Below are 26,119 nucleotides of genomic sequence, written 5' to 3' on the forward strand. Positions count from 1 at the left end.
AGTGACAATTTCCAGTTTTTGTTGGGCTTATACATAAGCCTTGACAAATCTGTTCATTCTGACATTATCTCTAGAGTTGTGTTATACAACAAGCCAATCCGCCTGGCCCCTAATGGATGACTGCTGGAAGCCCCTTGAGTAATATGGTGTCATTTCTACCTGGTAGATGGCTGAAAGCAATCAAGCTCCTTGACAGAAGGGCTTATTTGTTTAAGGCCAAGAATGTGGCAGTCAAATCCCCACTGGCCCCACCACCACTCTTCACTGAGGACTTAACCTCGCGTGGCAAGCACCCTAGGCAACATTCAAGAGCTATGGCAGGTAAGTCACTTCCCGTACCTGAGCCTGTTTGTCACCTAAGCGGGGATAATACTAGTGCTTATCTCACAGGCCTCTTCAAAGGATTAAATGAGTAAAACAATGTACAAAACTTAAAAAAAAATCGGCCAGGTGCCATGGCTCACGCCTGTAATCCCAGCACTTTGGGAGGCCGAGGTGGGTGGATCACGAGGTCAGGAGATCGAGACCATCCTGGCCAACATGGTAAAACCCCGTCTCTACTAAAAACACAAAAATTAGCCAGGCGTGGTGGCAGGCGCCTGTAGTCCCAGCTACTCGGGAGGCTGAGGCTGAGGCTGAAGAATCGCTTGAACCCGAGAGGTGGAGGTTGCAGCGAGCTGAGATTGCGCCATTGCACTCCAGATTGGGCGACAGAGCGAGACACCGTTTTCAGGATTAAAAAAAAGAAGAAGAAAAATGCCAGCCGCAGGAAGTGCTTAAAACACATTAGCTCCCAAAGGGCCCCAAACTCTGGGGAGAGAAGCATCCGGTTGCAATCCCCCACCCCTCGAGAGGTGGCGGGAAGCCCAAGCCCAGTGTGTCATAGAATAGAGTAGGGGGCCCAAGGGGGACCTCCACAATGGCAGGGCACTTGCTCCGAGTTCTGCATGCTCAGTACTGGCAGCCCAGGGCTCTGGAGGTAGAGAAGTCTGCTGCACAGAGGCCGCGAAAGCAGCAGCGCATGCGCTGTTGGCCAGCGGACCCGAGCGGGCAGAGGTCAAACAACAGTAGACACTGGACCGACCAAGGCTGGCTACCCTAGCACAGGGAACACGAGCTAAATCTCAGTGCGGAGGATCCGGGCAAAGGCCCGAGGGCGGCCGAGACTACAGGCTCAGGAAATCAGACTGTTCCCCGAAAGGCGAAGGCAAGGAGGCTGGGAACTTAAGACAATTTAAAACTACACATGTCTGAGTCACCTTGAATGGGCCCAAGTTAAATTCTTTATTCCCAGTAGGAATTGAAGCTTGTTCAACCAAGCTGCCTGTGTTCAAGACTTAATTACATATATATTTGTATATCCAACTTAAAATGTTACAAATATATTTATTGACATATAATTCATTATGTGTTAACTGAAAAAAGTAAATTTTAAATATTAAGCACAGTGTAGTGTGATCTCATTTTGTATATCCAACTTTCTGTAGACTAGTTTAACTCGTAAAATTTATGTTTACAACATATAAAACTAAAGGGACTCTATATTTATGGGAACACAGTTTGAAGCAAAAAGGACTATTATAAATCTAATCACAGCTCTAATATTCAAAAACATACTTGGTTTCATGATGGCAGTTAGGGAGAAAAAAAAAAATCTCTGGTACAGTGAGGTAGATTTTCATGATATTCTAGTTTGATGTTTCTCGAGTGTGGTTCCTGGACCACTTCTGTGTGAATCACGTGAGGTTCAGGTGAAGCTGGAGATCCCGGGCCTAACCACAGACCCTTTGGATCAGAAAACAGAAGGAAACGTTTTAAGCCAGTCTAGAGGTTTTTTTTCTTTCTCTCATTTGTGCCCCCATGCTGCCACCAAACACTGTGGTTTTGACCCTAAAAGCCCCTGGACCCTTGCTTAAGACCACAGGGATGCAGCAGTGTGCTGGGTTGAGCTGTTTGCTTTCAGGATAGCAGTGCTGCTCAGTGGGATGTCCTGTGGTGATGGGGCTGTCCTATGTCTGCTCTGTCCAATCAGATAGCTGCTAGCCACATGTGGCTGAGCACTTGAAAGGCAGCTAGGGAGACAGAAACAAGCATTCTATTTAGTTTAATTTTAATTAGTTTAGCTTTAAGTAGCTTGGGCTTGGGGGTAACAATGGAGATAGTTAGACATGAATGGATCTGGGATATTCTTAGAGGTAAACAGGATCGGACTGGATGGTGATGATTTGAAAACTGGAGGAGGGCAGTGTAGACTCTTAGAGGCCGCCTGGGTATCTGGTGGAAGCTGCTGAGTGAAGAGGGAGCCATTTCTAACACACAGAAGCATGAGGAGGAACAGACTTTGGGTGAAGGAATGATGGGCTCCATTACAGACATCTTAAGAGGTATTCATGAACCCTCAGATTTTGCTGGTCTGGGACACACTGGGTTTCTTTAGGTGATTTTGCTCATCTCTCCTCTGAGGCATATCAATTTCATTCCATATTTCCAAATTATCAGAGAGTAATGATCACAGAGTTGGAGGTCAGTTTCTTGTCCCTCATTTCTATACCAAAGAAATTCCACACTAAAGTTCTTAATGTACTAGCAAATTTTGCTCTAGATTTTTTCAAGTTAGTTTTTTAAAAGTTTGAACATCTTGATTCACAGGAGCAATTTTATCAATAGAACTGTGATACTGAGGTAATAAGAAAGCTGTATCTGATCTCTGCCCTCCAGTTCCTGGCACAGAGCTCGTAAAACTCTTGGTATTTTCTGAGTGATCAGGGTGAGAAGTGTTTTTTGTTATTAATAAGCATCTTCTAATCATACCTGAATTTATGCTGATGAGATGACTTTTGGAGGATGGGGGTTGGGGGCCAGAGGAACTAACCATGTGATTAGAGGAACTTTCAGTCCTAACCCCCAGCCTCCAGAGAGAAAAGAGGGGCTGAGAATTGAGCTAACTGCCAGTGATTTAATCAATCATGCCTATGCAATGGAATCCCCACAAAAAACCTTAAGTGAAAAGGTTTGGGGGTTTTAGTTGGTGAACACATCGAGGTGGAGGGAGGGTGGTGGGCCTGGAGAGGGCATGGAAGCTCCATGCTGCCCCCCATACCTTGCCCTGTGCACCTCTTCCATTTGACTGTTGATGTGTATCCGATATAACAAATCAGTAATAGTAAGTAAGGAGTGTCCCGGAATTGTGTGAGCCATTCTTGCAAATTATCAAACATGAGGTGGGAGGGTGTGATGGGAATCTCCAACTTATAGACAATCAGTCAGGAGTACAGGAGGCAATGACTTGCAACTGGCGTCTGAAAAGGGGGCAGTCTTGTGAGACTAGCCCTTAACCTCTGGGGTCTGTTTAACTCCAGGAAGTTAGTGTCAGATGTGAATTGCAGGATCCCTCCCCACTCCAGCTGATATATGGAAAGCTGGAGAATTGGTTGGTGTGAGGGGAAAACTCCACACATCTGGTATCAGAACTCTTGTGAATAAAAACGGATCATAGTAAGAGCTTAGCTACTCAGGCAAGTCTATAACCACAAATTCAAAATGATATTAAATTACCCTGGGAGACCACCATTCTGGATCGTTTCTGTGCAAAAACCTTTAAAGTCTCACTAGGAACTCTGTAGGCTGCATGGACCAATACAATAACCACTAGCTACATGCAGCTATTTGAATTTAAATTAATCAAAACTAAATGTGAAACTCAGCTCCTCAGGCACACCAGTTCTGTTTCAAGTGCTCAGTAGCCACATGAGGTTACTGACTACCATACCGGCAGCACATAGAACATTCTGGAACGTCATCACAGAATGTTCTATCGGACAGTGTCAAGTTAACTGAAAAGTTCTCAAGGAAGGAAAAGGCTAGGTGAGTTGATGGTGTAAACAAAGGGGAGTGTGGGGAGTAAGAGATTCAGTTTGAGAAACAGAGCCACGTCAGCTAGGCTATAGCAGGAGATTGCGTTTCATCTTAGGACAAAGGGAGGCTGTGGGGTTTAAATGGAGCAGTAGCAGGAAGATGAGTCAGGAGACTACAGAAGTGGTCCAAGAGAAATTACAATGTACAGGGAGAAGTGGTCAAGCGAAGAGATGGAAGGCGCGTCCTGTAGAAGAGAGAGAAGAGCAGGCTTGCTAATGGATGGTGCCATTTGGAAACAGCAGCAGTTTTGATTAACCCATTTTACTCACTGTCATTTACCGTGCCTGGGGAAAAAAACGAGAGAGATTTTCTGAATGTTCTTATACCTGAAAGTGAAACTGGTTCACAAAATAAACACATACATAATCCAGTGCCAAAAACTGGTGATTTATAGAAATCACCCCGGTTTATTTTTTTCAACAAAGGAAAAAAAAACATGGTTCAATAATTCAGCATTTGGGACATTGGCAAATACTGTCTGTATCATTCAAAATAAGTGTTCCTGGGTGTGAGCTCTGCAACACATACTGATGGCCCAGGAACCTTCTTCCACGGTTCTAATAAAACGAAGGACCCACACATGGAGGTTATGTGAGTCAACAAAAGATGCTCTATCACAATGTGCATAAAAAGAAAGTTTGAAAAATATTCAAATCTCTAAAGGAATACAAACACTCCTATTTGGTTTTGTTTTTGTTCATCTTCATTATTATTTTTTAGTTGTTGAGGAAAATGTTTTTTTTACTGTAAGAAAGAAGTTATATGACTTTATAAGTGGAAACCAACAGGTTGCTGGCTAATACACTTTCCCTCCAAGTCAAGTAGCTTTTTCCCCCGAAAGCCTCTTTCATGATTTTCGTTATGGTTCAGAAAAGTAAAGAAAATGATTTCAAGTATTCAATTCCTATCAAAAATTGGTATCAAAAGTAATAGAGGACCTAATTTCTTTATAATTCCATGTTTTAAAAAATAACTTAAGAAGCAAGAGGTCCGGCCCTTTACTTGTATAAATACAACAGAACTAGAGTTTCTTAAGACAACGTGGAGAAGAGTCCGTGTTTAGCACCTCAATCATCGATCTTAACGTTGGAAACGTTTCTGATACTGACGGAAGAGTCTTATAAGAAGGTGAAATACTGAAAAAGAAAAACACAAAGTAGTGGTATGAAAATTAACAAAATTTGCAAAAAAAAAAAAGGCAGAGCTTATATTTTTTCCTATCATTATATTTATTATATTCATTCTGTAATATCAAACAATGTTAGAAAGGCAGGGAGGAGCTATGAACAGAATGGCTCCTCTCACAGCGGCCTGTGGTATCAGCCGACATGTGACAAGTTGCTTGGAATTTAAACCAGAGCTTTGAAAGAGAAAATTAAACTCTTGATTTACATGTCCAGCTGTGGTGCATGCTGGGCTTGGAATCAAAAGACACAGGTTTTAGGTCCAGCTTCACTCCTTATTAGCTTTCTTTACTTCTCTAGGCTGCACTTCCCTGATCTGTCACAGGGACAGTGTTCTTAACTCGCAGAGTTACCATGAGCTCTGAATGAGATAAGGTATTTCGAGGTACACTGTAAAGTGTCAACTGCAGGATGTAAGGTAGCATTGTTATTCCTTCCTTAAAGAATGTTCAAAAGAGTCACATTGTACAATTATGTAAAAACAGAAGCAAGACCTTTGGCCTGGTGGTCGTATTACTAAAACATGTGCAAACTAATAAACCTGAAACAAGAATGTACCAGGACAAGGTGTAACTGTTAGAAGCTTTCACTGCAAAGCTAAATTACAAATTGAGCAATGGTGGACTACAGGCACACATTTTTCTGTTTTAAACAGAATATAAATTACCCAGAAATAGAATAGTTGCTATGTCAAATAGACGTGAAAGGCAAAACTGGGGGTGGTTGGGATGTAAAAAAGCAGGAGAAGGGGCAAGAATAACTAAGGTTGAACAGTGAGGCTTACTTATTCTTCATTAACTACTGAGGCATCTATGAGTTTAATTTCACACACTTCAAATTCACACAGTCCTCTCCAGTGCTTCTGGAAACAAGAGCCAGGAATGATCACGGTCTGCTAGACTCCTCACACACAGTGACTGTCAGGGATAATTCCTGGCTGCTATAAAATTCCTGGCTGCAATAAAATGCAACTAAGTAGGCTAAGTGCTACCACTCAGAGTAATGTAAAATGGGCTCTGTCTACAAGTTCAAACACTCCTGAATACTGAGCCCAAGAGTAAGTAGGCCAAAAGAAGTGAATACTTGATCATATAAATAAGATTTTGGTAATTTTCTTTCGCCAACTACTTTTTAAATTTTTTATTCATGGTTCTTTTTTTTTTTTTTTTTGAGTCAAGGTGTCACTCTGTCACCCAGGCTGGAGTGCAGTGGTGCAACCATAGCTCACTGTAGCCTCAAACTCCTAGGCTCAAGCGATCCTCTCACTTCAGCTGCCCAGGTAGTTGGGACTACAGGCACACACCACTATGCCCAGCTAATTTTAATTTTTTTTGTAGAGGGGAACAGTTTCACTATGTTGCCCAGGCTGGTCTCAAACTCCTGGCCTCAAATGATCCTCCCACCTCAGTGTCCCAAAGTGCTGCAATTACAGGTGTGAGCTACCGTGCCTGGCCTTCATAGTCCATTTTTATCCATACATTCACCCTTAAAAGGTTATCTTATACAACAGCAAAACACTTTAACCTTGAAAAAGTGGATCAAATTCATTGTACTACATATTAACTTATAAAAATAAGTAAAACAATTCAGGTTTTCACAGAGCTCCAAAGTAACAGGAAACTCCCTTTCCTCCTCCAGTTATGATACCCTTGTGTGGACCCCCCTCAAGTAGTTACCTTTTCAAGTTCATCCAGCTTTTGGCGACTTTGCTAAAGGCCTCTGAACCAGGGGCTGTCATAGCTTCAAAGTCTACTAACTGAAAAAGAAAGACATTTAGGAACATTACTAAACGTGGAGGACACAGGCTCGGCTGGAGATCGGTGTAACTTGTGTACCTTAAAATAAAAATCTGCCAATTGGGACTTAACACACAACCAAGCATGTCTCCCTTCCCCTCCAACGTACCTTCCCTTTGGGAATTTTTCCTGCTACTTCTTTTCCACTTGCCATCAGCGCTCCCACGATGACCGAGTAAGCGATTACACTATTTAAATAAAGAACAGTGGTCAATCCATCCTGAACGGTCTACACTTACCATGGTAAATTTCACCATGGACTTCCCATCATGAAAGATAAAATTTATTCAAAATTTCTTTTGAATAAAACACTAAATGTTTCATTTAACATGAAAATATGTCTATTTATTTAAGAATAGTTTACTATTTACTATTAGAATGTATTTACTGGCCAGGCGAGGTGGCTCACACCTGTAATCCCAGCACTTTGGGAGGCCAAGGCGGGCGGATCATTTGAGGTCAGGAGTTTGAGAACAATATGGTGAAACCCTGTCTCTACTAAAAACACAAACATCAGGCTGGGCATAGTGGCTCATGCCTGTAATCCCAACATTTTGGGAGGCCGAGGCAGGTGGATCACTTGAGGTCAGGAGTTTAAGACTAGCCTGACCAACATGGCAAAACCGCATCTCTAACAAAAATACAAAAAATTATCCAGGAGTGGCAGCACGCGCCTGTAGTCCCAGCGACTTGGGAGACTGAGGCAGGAGAATCGCTTGAACCTGGTAGGCAGAGGGTGCAGTGAGCTGAGATCGTGCCACTGCACTCCAGCAATGCATGTATACAATAAATACAAATACATATGTTAGTTTTACTTTTTAAGCATTAGAAATGCTGGCCTTCAAGGAAGAAATGCAGAATACATTCTCACAATGTACTAACGGATAGATGGTTTGGAGCTTTGGGCGTGCGTGTGAACTGCCAGGGCTCCGAGGTGGCTGTTAGAGGCCAGGAGATTGTGGGATACCTTTGCCTGCTGACTCGGAGGCTCGTGGGGCAAGGTCTGCTGCCCTGTCACTCCAGAACGAGCATAGAGCTGTGAATGTGCAGGTCTGGGGTAGGAGGCGTTTGCAAGGTGCTGTGCTTCTGCTCTTGGTGAGGGGAGAGAGGGAGCTGGCTGGTTCTGGGTGGAAGGAGCTGGCAAAAGGCCATGGGACCCGCTATTGTAACCACAGTGTTGTGCTTTTCCCAAAACAAATCGGCTCAAGATAAAGACAGCTCTCGCCCATGAGATAATGCATCCTAGCAGGGGGAAAGGATGGCATGAGCACCTTCAGAGAAAGCTAACAAGTGCCACAGGTGGACACCAAAAAAAGCGAGTCAAGGTGATTCATGGGGTTCTCCAGCAGGGAAGACTTCAGAGGCTAAAGACATGTGCCCTGCATCCTCCAGGACCCCCAGGCTGAAGATGAAAGTGGCAGAGAAGGCAAGGAGATGCGGCGGATAGCCCATGCGGAGAGCCAAGGGGAGGAGAAAGAGCAGCGGAAGAGAGCGGTGCTGCAGCCAAGGCAAACCGGGGCAGGGCAGGTCTGGCACTGTGCACTGTGCATGCTGCCAAGCTCGGCTTGAGCCCATGGTTTTCAGAAGGTGCTGGAGAGCCGCAGGGCACAGGGAGGAGCAGGAGCAAAGCTAGCTGCAGCGGGTATAGGGAAGAGAGAAACAGAAGTGTAGGAAGCACAACCAACAGACTATTTAGGACTGAAGAGATGTAGGGATGAGGGAGAGTCGAGGACAATCAGAGCTGTACTTCCTTCAATGTCACACAGGAGCCAGCAGAACTGCTGCAAGGACAAAGGACAAAGGACGGATGCTGGCTGTTGAGCACGGTGCCTGCACGTGGGGCCCACAGGCAGTGATGTGTACAGGCCTCACATCACTTATTCAGTGGACACAACTAGCAATATTATGCTGATAAGATAACATTTATGTTTCTATTTCATTTCAATGAGTCTTAAATACTATAACCAAATTTACTATCGCGTTTAGGGGAGTTTTACTTCCTAAAGCATTAATCAAAGATAAAGACATTCAAGTGTATTATTTTTAGCCAAAACATCTTAAGTTCAACTATGTGCCAGCAATGGCAAAAGGCCATTTACGTGATTTACTGCACACAGTACTGGGAAAAGGAGAATGAAATGAAAACTCTACAGTCATAGCCCTTGTTTTAATGATACCTAAAAAACTCCTGATATACAAGTAGCAAGAATTTATCCAAAATAATAAAAATAGTACAGAGTGACTGGTGACCCCAAAGTATAAAACATGAGGATTACAGGTCGCCTGACAGCCCAAAATGGAAAAGGGAGAGGAGGAGGAGGTTCAGTAAGAGGCCGGCAGATACAAAAAATTAAAACACACTGAGCACGGCGCATGGTACACAGTAAACTTCCCATGAACTTGTGTTGAATGGATGAATCCCTATCCTATTAAATGTAAGCACAGTATATTAGAACTGTCTTCTATAATTCTTTTGATGATGTGATAGACTAAGGAAATATTTTTTCGTGTAGATTTTGGAAAAAAAACAGGGAGCTCCTTACCATTTCTTTGTGTACTCTGTACCTACATCCATAACAGGAAGGATAAGCAAAAAAGAACACATTTCTCAATTTAAAATAATTTTAATGACAGGATATTACTTACCTGGATCCTCGAGAGAGTGGCATTAAATTATAAAAGTAATAAACTAAGGATAATATTAAGTTGCAGACAGCATCAGCCTCCTAGAAAAAAAGACACAGGCTCATAAACTTAAATACTAGATTACGAACTAATTTTTCATTAGGTGACAGGACACACAAGAATAATTTACATCAAGAAAACGATTGTTTTCTTCCTCTCCCATAAGAACCTACTTTTCAAATTCTTGAATATTCTATACCCTTTTGTATCATTTTTTCCAATTTAGTTCAATTTAGAGCAATGTTTTCCCAGCTGTTTCTTAAATTGCAACTCTTTGATAAACATAAAATTCTCAGTCTCCTTTAATGTTATTTGAAATGTCAAAATATATATTGTGACTAAAATTTTAAAAGGCATTTATTAACACCAAATATGTTTCCTCAAACAACATGCATCCTTACCCCAAACGATCTGGGTAAGCCCCTTCCCCTACTCTGCATTGAGATTCGGATGATGCTCAATTATGTATATAAACTTAGATGTTTAATTATATGGACGCAGTGATTAAATGTTGGAGAAATAAGCTGACTTTTCAAGGGTAAGGAGCATCCGTCCACTGCAGAACACAGGGAGGGGGCGTGGTGGGGATAGAATGTCCACCATACCCTGCTGCCTGCAACGACGCCACCTCAAGTCCAGGCGGACAACCAAGGGAGGAAGCCACAGACCAGGAAAGGGCCACTAAGTGCAAAGTATACACAACTTCATTGTACTTTCCTTGCCATTAACTCATCAGAATACATCATCCAGTTTACATTCAAAAGCTCATTATAAATATATGGTTATAAGCAACAACCACAATGAAGGGAAGAAAATGGAAGGAAAAGGTGAAGAACAGGTCATTTTCATTATGGACCAACTTTTTTATATCTTGTCAAAGCTCAAACTTATGATAATGTTGTAGCACAGTACTAAATTATTAATTTATTATCCTCCCCATTACTGTAGTTACTAAATACGAGAATTTTTGCCTGTAAGAAATAAGAAATATTTTTTAGGTCAATTCATCCCAATTTCAAGCATAAGATGTACAATCTCAATGAAAGGGCAGAGGTTCAAAAAGTTTTAAAAATAATCATGAGAAGAACAGAAAAATGGAAACAAAGAGAAACCTACCCCAAATTCTGATGAAAGAATCAATACTTTTCCTTTTGCTGTCAAATCTTTATAAAGCGCATCTATTTCAGCATGATATAATTGTGTCCTTTCTTCTGTGGTTTGAGTTTCCACAGAAAATAATATATTGCCAACTCTGAAAATACAAAAATAAGAGTCAAAGGCATATATTATAAGTTCAAACAGCCAAACACACAAAGTTTTTTTAAAAACCAAAGAGCATGCTGATGTGGCACTAAACATACACAAGAATGTGCCTTACCTTTCTAACTACAGACAAGCAAGGCAGGTGTCATGAGAATGCATTATTTCTTCATAAAATGTGATAGTTGCCTCACAGTTAAGTGATCAGTAACTCATTTGCTCACAGTTAAGTCTAACTACATGTACTTATTACACAAACTTAAGCTAATATGTGGAAAACAATTACACACAGTAAAGAATGCATTTAAATGACCAGTAAATATTTTCTAAGCCACCCCATTAGGATTAAAGGTCACAAGCAAGAACTGTGTGTAGGAAGATAGTTCAGGGACGACAACATGTTTTTGTTTTTTATCAAAACAAAAAAAACGTGGAGCTTAAGGTCCACTTAGGTTCTACAGAGGATATAAGTTTGATACAACAGGCATTTTTTGTATAATGCCACTAGCAAAGTTTGCATTTAGTCCTTGGAGCCTACAAAGAAAAGCCCAGCTGCTGCCTTGATTGAGGAAAGAAGGAAGAAACTGGGCCACAAATTATTATTATTAGAGATGGGATCTTGCTCTACCATCCAGGCTGGAGAGCGGTGGCATGATCATAGCTCACCATAGCCTCAAACTCTTGGGCTCAAGTGATCTTCCTGCCTCAGCCTCTTGAGTAGCTGGGACTACTGGTACGCACCTGTAGTTATTTTTAAAAATCCATTGCAGAGGCAGAGTCTTACCATGTCGCCCAGGCTGGTTTCAAACTCCTGGCCTCAAGCAATCTTCCCATCTTGGCCTCCCAATATGCTGGCATGAGCCACCACTTCTGGCCAAGGGCCACAAATTATTATGAAACCATGATTCAGGTCATAATGTAGCTCATCAGAGGTTCAAAAAAAGAATCTAATTTGAACAACATAGAAAAAAGCAGGAAAGGTCTCATGGGAGAAGTGGCCTGACCGTGGGTCGGGATGGGAGTGAGAGACCCAGACATCAGAAAGCAGAGGTGAACTGGGGAACAAGCATTCCAGTCGGACTAGCAGGCCAGGTTCCAACAGGGAAACGGTCCAGGTCAAGCAGGAAATGTCTGAGGCCACTTTGTAAGAGGCTGTGAATGCCTGGCAGGGAAGCTGGTTTGGGTAGCCACAGGAAATGGCTGCGTATGGAGAGGGGAGAGATTTGTGGAGCTAGGGGAACGTCCAGTGAGGTGGAGCTTTAGTAACATTGGTGAAGCACTGCTGAAGCAGGAGACAGGAGATGGGATGCCAGGCAGAGTCGTCTCGAGGGGTCAGGAGGCCCAGAGCAAGGGAGGCAACAAGTGGAGTGAAGCAGGCAATTGAGGAAAGATGTCACATTTCAGGGGGAGAAATTTCATGTACAGTTGACCCTTGAACAACATGGGTTTAAACTGCATGGATCCACTTATATGAGGATTTTCTTCCGCCTCTGCCACTCCTGAGACAGCAAGACCAACTCCTCCTCAGCCTAATCAATGTGAAGATAATGAGGATGAAGACCTTTATGAGGATCCACTTCCACTTAATACATAGTTAAGTTTGTGTTCCTTATGATTTTCTTTTTTTTCTTTTTTTGAGATGGAGTCTCACTCTGTCACCAGGCTGGAGTGCAGTGGCGTGATCTTGGCTCACTGCAACCTCCCCTTGCAGGTGCAAGCGATTCTCCTGCCTCAGCCTCCTGAGTAGCTGGAATTACAGGTGCGTGCCACCATGCCTGGCTAATTTTTGTATTTTTAGTAGAGATGGGATTTCACCATATTGGCCAGGCTGGTCTCGAACTCCTGACCTCATGATCCCCCTGCCTTGGCCTCCCAAAGTGCTAGGATTACAGACGGGAGCCACCGAACCCAGACTACTTTCTTAATAACATTTTCTTTTCCCTAGCCTACTTTACTGTAAGAATACAAAATGTAATACATATAACATATAAAATATGTGTTAATCAGCTGTTTATGTTTTTGGTAAGGCTTCTGGTCAACAGTAGGCTATTAAATTTGGGGGTAGTCAAAAGTTATATACAAATTTTTGCCTGCTAGGGGTGGGAAGGTCAATCCGCCTAACCCCGGAGTTATTCAAAGATCAACTGTACTTAAATAGTAATTTCATTTCTGTTTGGGAATCTGATCTGAGGATACATATCATGGATGTGTGAAAAGGGAGGAGAACACTTTTTACATTAAATAGCACACCCTGCAATCAGGGGAGAATGATCTTTATTGGGAACGTACTTTGATAAGAAGCTTGAGGTGAAGATCAAGACTTCAAAGATATAGAAAAGCCCCGAAATCTGGAAATTGCTGAACTGGTGTTTACTCATGAAGACCTGTTTAAGTTGTTTTTTGTTTATTTGTTTGTTTGTTTGTTTGTTTGAGACAGAGTCTTGCTCTGTCGCCCAAGCTGGAGTATAGTGGCGCAATCTTGGCTCACTGCAACCTCCGCCTCCTGGGCTCATGCCATTCTCTTGCCTCAGCCTCCCAAGTAGCTGGGACCACATGCACCCGCCACCACTCCCAGCTAATTTTTTTGTATTTTTAATAGAGACGGGGTTTCATTGTGTTAGCCAGGATGGTCTTGATCTCCTGACCCCATGATCTGCCCGCCTCAGACTCCCAAAGTGCTGGGATTATAGGTGTGAGTCACCGCGCCCCTCCCTGTTTAAGTTTTGATGTGAAACTTGAAGAGGTGGCTCCTTGTAGCTTAGAGGAAAAGTATGTGAGAAAGTCAGAGCCCAAGAGGCAGAGGGGCTACAGAAAGTGAGTCACAGTCTTACTGTTGAGCAGGTGGAAACCAGGGGGAGGGCATGGCACTTCCCAAGGCTATGCACCTGAAGATGGGGTGTGTGTATGTGGCGGGGGGAGGGGAGGGTGTGTGGGTGTGCACGTGCACAGCTCAAGGCAATTCCACCCACAATTCAAGGAATATGGAGGCTGATAGACAAAGCTTGGATTTCAGATGTAAATAAAACTAGAGTTAACAAAAATGTTTACTACAGTGCTATTTATAAAGTAAAACAATGAGAAATACCCTAAGTGGTAAATAACCAAAAGATCAGAGAAATTCTACATCTATACAGTGGAATATTATGCAATTACTAAAAATACTTTTAAGAATATGACTGGGGAAATGACTGTGATAATGTAATGGTAAGGGTAAATAGTGGAACAGTCTAACCTCAGTTTTTAAAGAAAATAACTTGATTTTTGTTTTGTTAATTTTGCTTATCTGTATATTCTAAATTTTCTATAAGATTATACTACTCATGGGCCAGGCGCGGTGGCTCAAGCCTGTAATCCCAGCACTTTGGGAGGCCGAGACGGGCGGATCACGAGGTCAAGAGTTTGAGACCATCCTGGCTAACACAGCGAAACCCCATCTCTACTAAAAAATACAAAAACTAGCCGGGTGAGGTGGCGGACGCCTGTAGTCCCAGCTACTCGGGAGGCTGAGACAGGAGAATGGCGTAAACCCGGGAGGCGGAGCTTGCAGTGAGCTGAGATCCGGCCACTGCACTCCAGCCTGGGCTACAGAGCGAGACTCCGTCTCAAAAAAAAAAAAAAAAGATTATACTACTCATTAATTATTAAAGCTGTTTCTCTCTCTCTCTCTACATATAGATAGATAGATAGATAGGCTTACATATATATATATTTAAATCTACAATGGACTTCAATCTGTCAACTGCTCATCTTTTTTCATTTTATTAGTAAAAGCCTCCCTCGCGCCCCCCAAGGAACTTCAAAAACCCAGAAGAATGTCTTCCACAAACTACATCATACTTAGTATCTAGAAAGTCCTTAGATTTAGACAGTCAGAAAATGTATCTGCTGGTGTAATACATTAGATGTCACATTTTAAAAAATAACTGGTTATAACTGCTCACTGGACCTTGATACTTTTTATTTCAGGATGGAGCAAAAGTTCAACATGACAAAACTCTACAGCGACAATAAGCACAGGCACCCTTCCTGCCTCGTCTCTAGCTTACATCACATTAAGAAGCGCACATACTTGTCTCCTGTAATCGTGATTGTGAATCCATCATATTCCTTCCCTTGGTCTTTAAGGCTGGGAACTTTCGTGTTCACGGTGAACCCATCCTTTGTTTTAGTATTAAACTGCTTTCAGGGAAAAAGAAAATTCACGTTACTAGTGTTTCATTCACTGTAAACCCCAACTGCAATTCTGTAGTGCTGGCTCTACCTTACATGTTTTTAAAAAGGGCCAAGGAGGTCATCCGATACAAGAGATAGTGTCCTGGTGGCCAAGGACATCTCTGTCTGTCCTCAGGCCCCAACAGAGCCCAGGTTATGCTCCCCACAGCTCCCACCAGAGGCCAGCAGAGAACCTCAGCACCAAAAGCTCACAGGTTCTTTTCATCAAGAAGGGGCACTGCTCACTTCTAAGAGCTCCCTTTGAATGTTTTCTCATGCCCATCTTAGTAGGCAGCAACTTTGAATCATGGCAAAATAGTTGCACCTAACATCCCGTAACTCAAAAATCCAACTTTCATACTAGTGCTCAAAGCAGAGTCTGATTTTTCTGAATAGTAGCGAGGACTATATCCACTAACTGGAGAACTTCATTCACACCCACACCCACACCCACCCAACTCTGTGGGCCACAGAGAAGTTGGTTAAGTTAAAGGAATTACTCAAAGTTAAGAATGGCCTTCGGGGTGGTAAGTGTATGAACACAGTTTCAGATGTTAGCTTTCTGTTTAAAACATTTGGGACAAACCTGCAATGGCAATAAACAAGTTTCAGAAAATGACCCCCAGATTCAGTTAACTTAAGATTGCCTTTTTAAAAAAATTGATGGACGGAAGTTAAGAGAAGCAACAGTAACGTAAGAGGCTGCTGCTTCATGAGGGGAGAGTTTGTCTAGAAACAGAAAGATGCACCACGTGTCACCAGCAGCCCAGAAGCCAGAGGATGAGTGGCACAGGCCATCAGGGCCACAGCAGGCACTGAACAGGCAAGCATCTTTCATGCAAAAAAACTACTTTCAGAAGAAATGCACTAACACACTATGTGCCATTTCTCATCTAATCCTCACAACATACTGATAGCACTAGGTATGGTCTCAATCTTACAGATGAGAAACGAACTAGGTGAGGCAAAGTGTGGCTGAGTCCCAGCCAGCAGGGAAGCCGCAGAGTTGGAATGTGGGCCCAAAGGCCTTGGTGAATTCCAGTCCGCGTTACTTGCTAACAAACCGCCTCTAGGGGGCGCTGACATACACGTTAACTTGGTTTTTCATCAACAGCACCGTTGTGCCTTTCAGTGGAAGCTGACCTGGTGCATTTCACCAAGCACTTTAAACACTGAAATATCTTGTTGCATATTCCGCTGTGTGTGCCTTGCAAAGTACCAATATATCCGTAATCCTGGGTAAAAGCTGGATGTATAATGCTGAAGTGGAATGTCATCCCACCACAGAGAACAAACATCTTACATCTTCCAAACAGTTGGGACTTCACACCAAGAGGCGCACTGAGACTGGCGATGCCGCGTCTCTCCGGCTGCATGCTAAGTGACTACAGTCTTGTAGCCCACTCTGTTTTTCTTCTTAAACAAAGACATATCAAATATTAAAATCTCCCTAAGCTGATGCTGTATTCTGCCTGATACCACAGGACATCTAAATGCCTGACTAGAATACCCACAAGAAGGCAGCTGAAGAGCCCTCGCACACACTCCAGTTTCCTTTCTATATGCTACATCTCAGGGCCTGTGGTGAAGCCATTCTGCCCCCTGTGGGGCACTGAGGGAATTTATGGGAGACTGATTATTACAGGGATTGGAGAGTTGGGAGCCAAGATTACTATATGTCCCACAGTACAGGGGATTGTCACACATAATGTGTAATTTTCTAATGTCCCACTGGATTTTCATGTAGATGAAGAACATGTTTATCATTTAATCAATATGTGGGCCTGGAACCAACTGTTTTGCACTTAAACACTGATTATTTATTATAAGTTTTCATACCACTGAATTTGCCAGGAATGCAAATAGCATATACATTAAGGAGTACACTACATATAGCTTGGAGCTTTGCTAAGCGTGGTTTACCATTTCAGAAAACCACATTGCGAATGACAACGTAGCTCACCAAATAACTCACAGATATGGGGCTGACGGACTTGTAACTGTCACATTCACCATGATTTTATGTGCAGGTGTGAAGCACTGGCTGCTGCTTTCCGGCTTCTAGAGAAGGCATGCCCGAATTTCCACATACTGAGATACACTGTGTGGACATTGTGTGAACTGAGATACTGAGATGACTTTGCGTGGACATTTTTTAGTAGGTGAGACATATTCTCTATGAAGTTCATCCTAGTGCAATAAAAGAGTAAGTAAAGGGGGCATCTGAACATGTTTACTGAGTCAACACAGTGAGTTTGAGAAGGTTGAGGGCCACTGTGTTAGTGCATCAGACCCTCACAATAAACTCTCCAAGGTAGGTCTGGCCAGAATATTTGGTCTTCAGCAGACAAAAACCTGGAATAACTGTAAAATAGGCTCATCCACACCCAGCCAGGCAGATGTGGGTCCTGGGTCAGATGCTCAGCTCTGTTCATGACATGCTACTTCCTCGTTATTCCTTAGAAATGGACACACTTTGCTTATTCATACAAATTTCCTAAATTTTACATGAATCAATCTCATCTACTATAGCTACAAGGAAAACATTTACTGAAGTTCCATGTTAGTGTTCAAATCACTAATTGGAAAAGCAATTCTAACTGCTGTTGGAATGTTTTGGGGTAGTTTTACTCCTAGATGGAGGAAAGGTTCACACAGTTATAATTTCTTAATGGATTATACTTTAGTCAAATAATTTCTGTCCCTTGTAGTGTTCTTCCCATTGAATTCAAATGTTTCCATTATTGATATTGCCACACATACTTTTCTTCTCATTAGCATTTGCCTGGTATACCTGGATCATACTATCTAGCTTTTTTTTTTTTTTTAAGGAGATGGGGTCTCACTCTGTCACCCAGTGTGGGCAAGAGAGCAAGACCCTGTCTCAAAAAAAACAAAAACGACAACAAAAAAAACCCCAGAAATTTATTCTGGAGGCTGGGAAGTCCAAGATCAAGGTACCAGCATCTGATGTGAGCCTTCTTACTGCTGCCTCACATGACGGAAGGTGGAAGGGCAAGAGAGGTCACTCCCCGAAGCCCTTTTTATAACGGCATTAATCCATTCATGAGGGCTCTGCCATTAAACACTTCCCATTAGGCTCCACCTCCCAACATGTGTGTACTGAGGATTCCATTCCGACACATTCATTTTGGGGGGAACACATTCAAACAATGGCATTTACTTCTCTAGTAATTAAAGAGTATAGGTTATTTTGCCTCCCTTTAAAGGGTACTGAGTTTTGACAGGTAGTAAAATCACTAGCAGATCCATTTAATCCTTTAGACTTAGTTTCATTCTTTGTTAGGGCAGTCTATTTAGAAACGGTTCTCAGTCCTAGGTTGTGGGCCTTACTGTAGAGTGTGGTCTTACTTCTACAGCGTGTCCTTTCTGAGGTCTTAACTAAACGCCTGAGGTGTTCACAGGATCCATCCACATTGGCAAGGCCGAAACTCCAATGTCTCTCAGCACATACACCTCTGATACCTCTGCTCAGCTTTCTTCCCCACAGCAGTTACTCTCTGCTGAGCCTCTCATGGTCTTTCACTGCATGTTCATGATCAAGGTCTTAGTCAAGCATGAAAAGGAGTGCTCACATTGACCCCTGAACACTCCCCAGCCTACATGGCCTCCTTCTCTTCTATACTCTGCTCTGCAAATTCCAGCCACTTTGGCAGACCCAAACTCCACTCTCTACCTCCTTAGCTTAGCAAGACCACTGTACTCTGCTTGGGCTCCACATTACCATGCAGTGGTCTAATAAATACTCCCAGTAGAAACCAGGGGTGACAGTGAGGTTCAGAGTCTTGTAATGAGCCAGTGCCTGAAAATAACTGACTTATATTTTGTCCAGTTTTATAACCGCAATCATGTAGAAGGGCAGCTGAAAGCTGTGGCCAGAAGCAGAATTCAATTACAAGTATTTTTAAGTTTTCTTTTTTCTATATTAACTGCTTCCCCGCAAGCTGAGTCTGATGCCTGTATGTTCTTTTATTTTGGTTATTTTTCAGAATGTGTTCATACTAGTGATTTCAAATAGCATTTAATAATTCTGAATTCTTTTTTAAAAAGTGCTGTTGGTTTTCTTTTCCTCTAAAAACATGGACTGCCATGCTGATGTTAAAGTTACCTTCATAATTGGAAGAAGGTCTTCTACTTTGTGTACCTTTTCCAGGGCTTCTCGAACTTCCAGCAATCCTTTAGGATTGTTAGCTCTTAAAGAGAGACAGAGAGAGATGGCAACTGAGATTAATGCAGAATTGTAATAATTAATCATGCTATTATCTTTAAGTTAAATAAATTGACCTCAGTTTTGAGTAGCTCAATATTCAAAATGGTAGGCCACAAATAAAGTTTCTAAATAATGGGATAGTTCAATTCTAATGAGTTTTGGACTACAGATGAAAATTAAGGAAACAGCAGCAGATGAGAATTAAGGAAACATTTAGAAGGCAAAACAGGAAAAAGCAGAATGGATCAATAGCCAGTGTTTGTGTGAACATGTATGGTTATGAGTTTGATTCTGAAACCCTGATTTTCCTGTTCCAGCTCTAAAATTAGATGTAGATGTTTTGTTTTGCTTTTTTCCTTTCTAAAGCTGCTCAAATGAAAGTATTCTGCTAGGTTTTTCCACTAATTTTATATTTACTTGGTGATATTTAAGCATTCAGATCTTTTTCCCCTAGTGTTCTGCTCACTGTTTTGTCTATACCATCCTGCCTTTCAAGTGAAGGAGAATAAGTATTAAAGCTGAAATCCCTAACAGATAAATCCAAAGAAACATCCTGCTTTATAGAAGAAAGAGACTAGAAAAGTCACAATAGTGCATGTAAAGTTAAAAACACTTCAGTTGAGGTCTATGGATTTTGTAGAGTTATTAAAAAGAAAGTGATTATGAAAGGCTTTATGATTCTAAACACTATGTAAAAATTTTATAGACCTTGTTTAGCCTGTCAACAGGCTTAGTTCTCAAGTTTCAAAAATACAACAAATATAAAATACATGAAATCAACTCATTACTAAGAAGGAGAAAATTAAAGGCTTACCCATGATAAACAAGAATTCTATCTTTAATAAAATGAAGTATTTTCTCAAAATATTCCAGGTATCTCATGTTGATCACCTGACCCCTATAAGGCAAAAATAATAAAATTAAGAATATTTTTATAGAAGAATATGCTTAAGCCAACATCTAATTTCAAAGTTAATTTTTAAAAAATAAGAAACTATGAGAATAATGTAGAAAAAAAAAAGTCTGGGAAATTCACTTGTTCATAGTCAATGAGTGGAGAAGCAAAGCACCGTCTTAGCAAGACCGCCTGCAAGCTCACAGGGCCTATCCTGGCAGGAGAGGCATCAAACTCGGCACCAGATCAGTCACAATGGGAAGACAAATCCCCCAGCACTGAAGTGAGCTTCAGACTTTCATATCAGCGTCCTCTGACGGACCCCATCACTTGTGGGCAGAGTGCTGTCCCCTCCCTCAGTTTTCCCAACAGCATTATCTAATACCCTGTCTTGCTCTCTAGCTCACTAGCAGTCTCCTTTCCTCTACCCACTCTGAATATTCTTTTCCTCACATTTCTATCCCTTCTCATCTTTTTCTTTCACATTCTCTCCCAGAACTCCATGTTCAGCCAACATGCTGAGTCACATGACACAGCCGACTGCTCCCAGGACATCGCTCCCTGGGTTCCCACCAGGCATCCCAAACCTCAAAGGTTACTGTCAAGTAAGAATTCCCTCCTGCACCCCACACTTCTCCCAGCCTCCCCACAAAACGTGTTCACCTACTTTTCATTCTGGTGCTCTCTCGCATAATGGAACAACCATGTACCTGAGAGGGAAGGTGGCCTTCCTCTAACTCCATGCCCTCTCTGATTGCAGCCCACTGCCAGTGCTCCTGATTCTATCTTCTAAGAGTCTAGCTCTTCCTCTCCAACTCACTACCATACAGCTTTCGAGACCTTTGCACTTGTCCACCTGAACAACTACACAATTTTCCAACCTCCTCCCTTACCTCCGAGGTTCTTTCCTCCTCTCCAATCTATTTTGCCATCTGCTGCCAAGGTGATCGTCCCAATGTGTAAATCTGTTCCTGTTACTTCTCTGCTTATAATCCCTGAATGACTCACCATTGTCTTCAGGGGAAAAAATTCCTTAGCTTGGACTATAGAATGATTTATGTTCTGACTTCTGCCTATCTTTCTAGCCTCAATTCCTGATACTCCCTTAATTGCAAACTCACTACCAGGCATAACAAGTTAGTCACAGTTTTCTAACCATACCTAACTCATCCATTGGTCCATGTTAATCACCCCACCTCTCTGTTTTCCATTTTTCCAAATAGCTCTGGTAGCACCAGAAGGCTGAATCAGGCACCCCTTCTCCAGGTTCCCATGGCATCCTGTGCATGTGATCACCTCACTCTTAACACATTGCATAGTAGTTGTCTGCTGGTCTGTCTGTTGTGAGCTTTCAGCAGGTGGGGCTGTATTTCCCTTCTGTATCCCCATCACACAGCACAGCACAGCACACTGGCTGATCCACGGTAGTCTTCAATTAAAGTTAGTTGCTTGAGTCTACCTATCTATACCACAAATTATTCCATGAGAAATAGGAATATACAAGTCACAAGGTGAAAATAAATTTGTTTTCTAGAAGTTAAAAAAATAAATATACATACAAATTATATTTCCATTAAAACCCAAACTTAAATGTCAAAGGTGTATAGAATATTTTCCTTTTTCTTTTTTTGAGGCAGAGTCTTGCTCTGTCGCCCAGGCTGGAGTGCAGTGGCACCATCTCGGCTCACCACAAGCTCCGCCTCCCGGCTTCACGCCATTCTCTGCCTCAGTTTCCCGAGTAGCTGGGATTACAGGCGCCCGGCACCACACCGGGCTAATTTTTGTATTTTTAGTAGAGACGGGGTTTCACCGTGTTAGCCAGGATGGTCTCGATCTCCTGACCTCATGATCGGCCCGCCTTGGCCTCCCAAAGTGCTGGGATTACAGGCTTGAGCCACTGCACCTGGCCTGAATAATATTTTCTTAATTCAGCTTCCTTGAACTAGAAGCATTTTAGAGGTGACACAACTACCATATTTATACATTTTATCTAAAATTAAATTCATTAAAAGATGGGCTGATAATATAGGTCCTGTTGAAACTGATATTCCTTAATATTTGTTCACCATTTATTTAGAAGGCAGCTAGGCACATAAAGAAAGGGTAAAGAAGTGAGCATTTCACCCATGTCCCCAACTAGCAGAGGCTCTGGACAAAACAGAAGTTTTCCAGCCAACCTGACTTGCCCTCCCCAGATAGCAGCTTAGTTACCAGATAGTGTTATTTATCCAAGCCCGTTGTGTGTTAAGGTGGGATGGGGAGCCTTTCCTCCACAAGAGACTTGTCAAGAGCCATGTAGTATTATTAACAGAATATTATGGTAAATGTAATATTCTCCATCTAATCATTTTCTATGATGTTTTAGGACTCCTTAAAGACTGACGCCCTAGGAAAACATCTGCAATCTACCCTTTGGTCGTGCTCTATACCAGACAGAAGGGCCTGGGGAAGGAGCATGGCACATACTATGTTTCTTTCTGCAGCTGGGCTACAGGAAAGGAATGCAGGCAGGATTACGTAGGTGTATGTTCCCCGGTCAAAAAGTCACCAGGAAAGGAGCAGTGGGTCACTCCTGGGTCACTCCTGGTCTCCATGGCCTGTGTCTTGAGAAAGTCCTAGGAAAAGAAGAAAGATGCACAAAAGCTTCATACCTGATTAAATTGATGTGGTTGTTAAAACCTCTGCTAAGACTTCGTGCTGGCATTTGATCTAACCACAGCACAGGCTGGTCTGGGTCAGCAATCCTATAAAACAGAGACCTTTATAAAACCAGAAGTGTTCAGAAGCATTCCAAATAAAACATGTAGAAGTGTTTGCAAAGGTGGGGGTAAAGCAATAGCTAGTCCATTATATGATGTTCATACCTACAAATTCCAAACAGATGTTCCAGCTAGACTGGGCGAGAAGCCAGATAAAGGTAAAGGTTTAGGAGCGGAGCACAGTTTTTGTCATGCAAACGAATATCAAAGGTTACTCTAAACTAGCTAGTTGCCAGGTACACCATTAACTATAAAGGGACTGGTCCAGTGAAGTTCATTCAAAGGTACCACAGGTAATAGATCTGTTCTTTCAAAGAGACTGTTTCTAAAATGCTTCAGGTAAACAGGTGACTGGAAATGTGACAACAATCAATTCCTTTTCTTTTTTTTTTTTTTTTGAGATGGAGTCTCACTCTATCTTCTAGGCTGGAGTGCAGTGGCGCCATCTCGGCTCACTGCAAGCTCCGCCTCTCAGGCTCACACCATTCTCCTGCCTCAGCCTCCCGAGTAGCTGGGACTACAGGCGCCTGCCACCATGCCCGGCTAATTTTTTGTACTTTTAGCAGAGACAGGGTTTCACTGTATTAGCCAGGATGGTCTCGATCTCCTGACCTCGTGATCCACCCGCCTTGGCCTCCCAAAGTGCTGGGATTACAGGTGTGAGCCACCGCACCCGGCCAATCAATTCCTATTTTGAAAATATTAGTTAAGTGCATGTCAAAGAATAAAGATGCCAACAATTTCTGACAAACTTTAGAGAGGAAAACCTAACTTAGAAGGCCTGGTGTTAGCAAGCAAAACAGGGTTCATAGCCTGTTAGCTAAAACAGACTGTCGTTATTTGACAATGATAAGACTTACAGTTTATTTTCACTGAGATGTTAGTTACCTTCTCCATTTAACCGCAATGTCAAACATGTCTCTCCACTGCATCAACCGTGTCTTTCCATTCATTCGAACTTTCGAGTTGGTCCATGTACGCTGTACGGCTTGCATGACCTCCAGGGCAGCCAAACCCATAGCTATGAGAAAGGAATATCGAGAAGAGTTAGTATACTTTAGAGGGACTGAGTTCCACCTACTTTACAGAGTCTCAGTGATAAGTCAATAGTTAACACATAAAGGGTCAGCTATACTGGTGATATAACAAGACCCAACGCATGTTTCAGTCATCATGGTGCTACTAAAATTAAAACCCATCAGAGTTAACTAGAGACAGCTCAGTTTGTCTGCTCCCAACTCTGCCTCCTACTAATCCAAGTGGAGGTTTGCATTCTTCCACACAGGGAGTAAGGAAATAGCTCCCTGGATCAGCTGTCTGATTTTAAGTAAGGACTTAAGACCTATATTCTAGTCTATACTATAGTAATAGCAAAAAAGCCAAGTATGGAAGGAGTCTTCTTTCAGAATTCAGTTTGAATGATTCTACACATTTCTATTCTGATCACATGGAGAATGTGAACAAGTACAATAAATAATAATTTTTTAAAACACATGACACGGTTTAACCACCCTTGCTCTTACGCCAGGAATATTTTCATTTTCAGATAGTTTCCAGAATACCTCTGTGTATTCGCTTGTTTGGCAGGAAACCAGGTGTTTCATATTGCATCAGGGATCCCAAACGATCAGCCACACAAATCAGCTCCTGTACTTCAGGCTTATAACTCTCAAAATTCTGATGTAACACATCTCTGGAAGAAACATGTACATGATAAGGACTTTTCAACAGGTATTTGGCAATCCAATTCCACCTGAAAAGCAGTCACCTCCTCCACTGGAAAACTACTGAACCAGTCTACGACCACATAATCCTTACTTTAGTCCTTTGCACCCAACTACACCTCAGTTTAAAAGGGAATCTTTATGACAGCATGTGCATAATTGCCATCACATGCTGGTTAGTAACAGTGAAAACTATGATAACTAGTGTGCAATTCAGAAGACACCCTTTTCCATTATTTGCTTTGTAAACTTCTCCAGAATACATACCTGAATGGATTGCCTTTTTCAACAAGCAACCAAACCTCTGCCCTTTGTCCATTCCTCACTCCTGCCCAAGTTGTATTAGAACAAGTATACTTGGAATGGTACATGGAAATACTATTGTTTAGCTGCCAACCTGCTTGATGCTTTTATAACGAAGACTGAAACTCTAAATTATAGGTTGTTCTGGGGATCTCCAAGACCACCCTTACTCAGGCTCAGAAATTGGCTGGGAGGGTTCAGTGGACTTAGCATATAATGATGCTCACAATAGTGAGTATCATTTTTTGTTTTGTGTCCCTTTCGCTATAATAAATCACAGCACATGTGATTTAATACAGCAAAGGGACACAAAACAAAACCAGCAGAGGGAAGAAGCATATTGGGAGAAGTCTGGAGGAAACCAGGCACAAGCTTCCAAGGGTCCTTTCCCAAGGAAGTCATATATGATACATTAAACTCTCCCAGCAATTAGTTGTGAACATGCGTAAAATGCTGCCAACCAGGAAAGCTCATTAAAGACTCAGTGGCCAGGGTTATAGACACCTTCTGCCTGGCAAGTTCCCAAATTCCAGATACCCAGAAGGAAAGCACGTGTTCAATAGAAACCACGTTGTTTGAACAAACAGTTTAGGCACAGAGAACTACTCCTATTAGTTTTGGGAGTGGTAGGAATCCCCTCGAAATCCAAGTTCCCAGATACCAACCAAGGGTCACTCTTGCAAGCGGTCCTTTCTAAAGGACAGCAGTCATAGGCCTGCTATGTTAACTCTTTTGTGCATAGAAATGTTTCTCAAAAAAGGAGTGGTTAGAGAACATACAAAACTTCCATGAGCAATCAATTTTCTTTTTATTATTTTTGTTCATTTAATAGTTGAGACACATAGAAAACACAAAGTCAAATTACCCAGTTTAAGAACTAGAGTAATTCATGCAGTTGTATCTACTTGTATGCTGCTTTCCTATCCCATCCTCCTGTCTCTTGAAATTTGTCCTCCTGATTCACTTACCTTTTTAAAAACTAGGTTTGTTACACACACACACAGACACACACACACACATATACACACACAATATCCTCTACAGTTTTGTTTATGAACTTTGGGAGAAAAAAATATGTGATAGCACAGCCTACTGACTTGCTGCTTTTATTCAACATTACATTTAAAAATTAATCCACATTGTTGCCTGAGTCAT

General features: G+C 42.1%; 1 protein-coding gene across 6 annotated transcripts in view; it reads right to left on the reverse strand.

The window, feature by feature from the left end:
* Positions 1-4,281: 4,281 nt before the first annotated feature.
* The window catches only part of TTC13 (tetratricopeptide repeat domain 13), a 75,925-nt gene continuing 54,087 nt past the window's right edge, over positions 4,282-26,119 (reverse strand). For 3 of the 6 annotated variants that reach the window (XM_007989774.3, XM_007989772.3, XM_037986026.2), the window contains 11 exons: positions 24,500-24,630; positions 23,826-23,958; positions 22,830-22,922; positions 20,098-20,181; positions 19,182-19,266; positions 14,910-15,016; positions 10,697-10,832; positions 9,542-9,621; positions 7,005-7,083; positions 6,776-6,855; positions 4,282-5,051 (listed from right to left, as the gene is read on the reverse strand). In XM_007989774.3, coding sequence (XP_007987965.1) covers positions 4,937-5,051; positions 6,776-6,855; positions 7,005-7,083; positions 9,542-9,621; positions 10,697-10,832; positions 14,910-15,016; positions 19,182-19,266; positions 20,098-20,181; positions 22,830-22,922; positions 23,826-23,958; positions 24,500-24,630 — 1,123 coding nt within the window. In that variant the 3' untranslated portion in view covers positions 4,282-4,936. Of the gene's footprint in view, positions 5,052-6,775; positions 6,856-7,004; positions 7,084-9,541; positions 9,622-10,696; positions 10,833-14,909; positions 15,020-19,181; positions 19,267-20,097; positions 20,182-22,829; positions 22,923-23,825; positions 23,959-24,499; positions 24,631-26,119 lie in introns of all 6 variants that reach the window. The other 3 variants (XM_007989776.3, XM_007989773.3, XM_007989771.3) reach the window with 1 other exon arrangement.

The sequence above is a fragment of the Chlorocebus sabaeus genome, chromosome 25 (genome assembly GCF_047675955.1).
Source record: "Chlorocebus sabaeus isolate Y175 chromosome 25, mChlSab1.0.hap1, whole genome shotgun sequence".
Classification (NCBI taxonomy): Eukaryota; Metazoa; Chordata; class Mammalia; order Primates; family Cercopithecidae; genus Chlorocebus; species Chlorocebus sabaeus.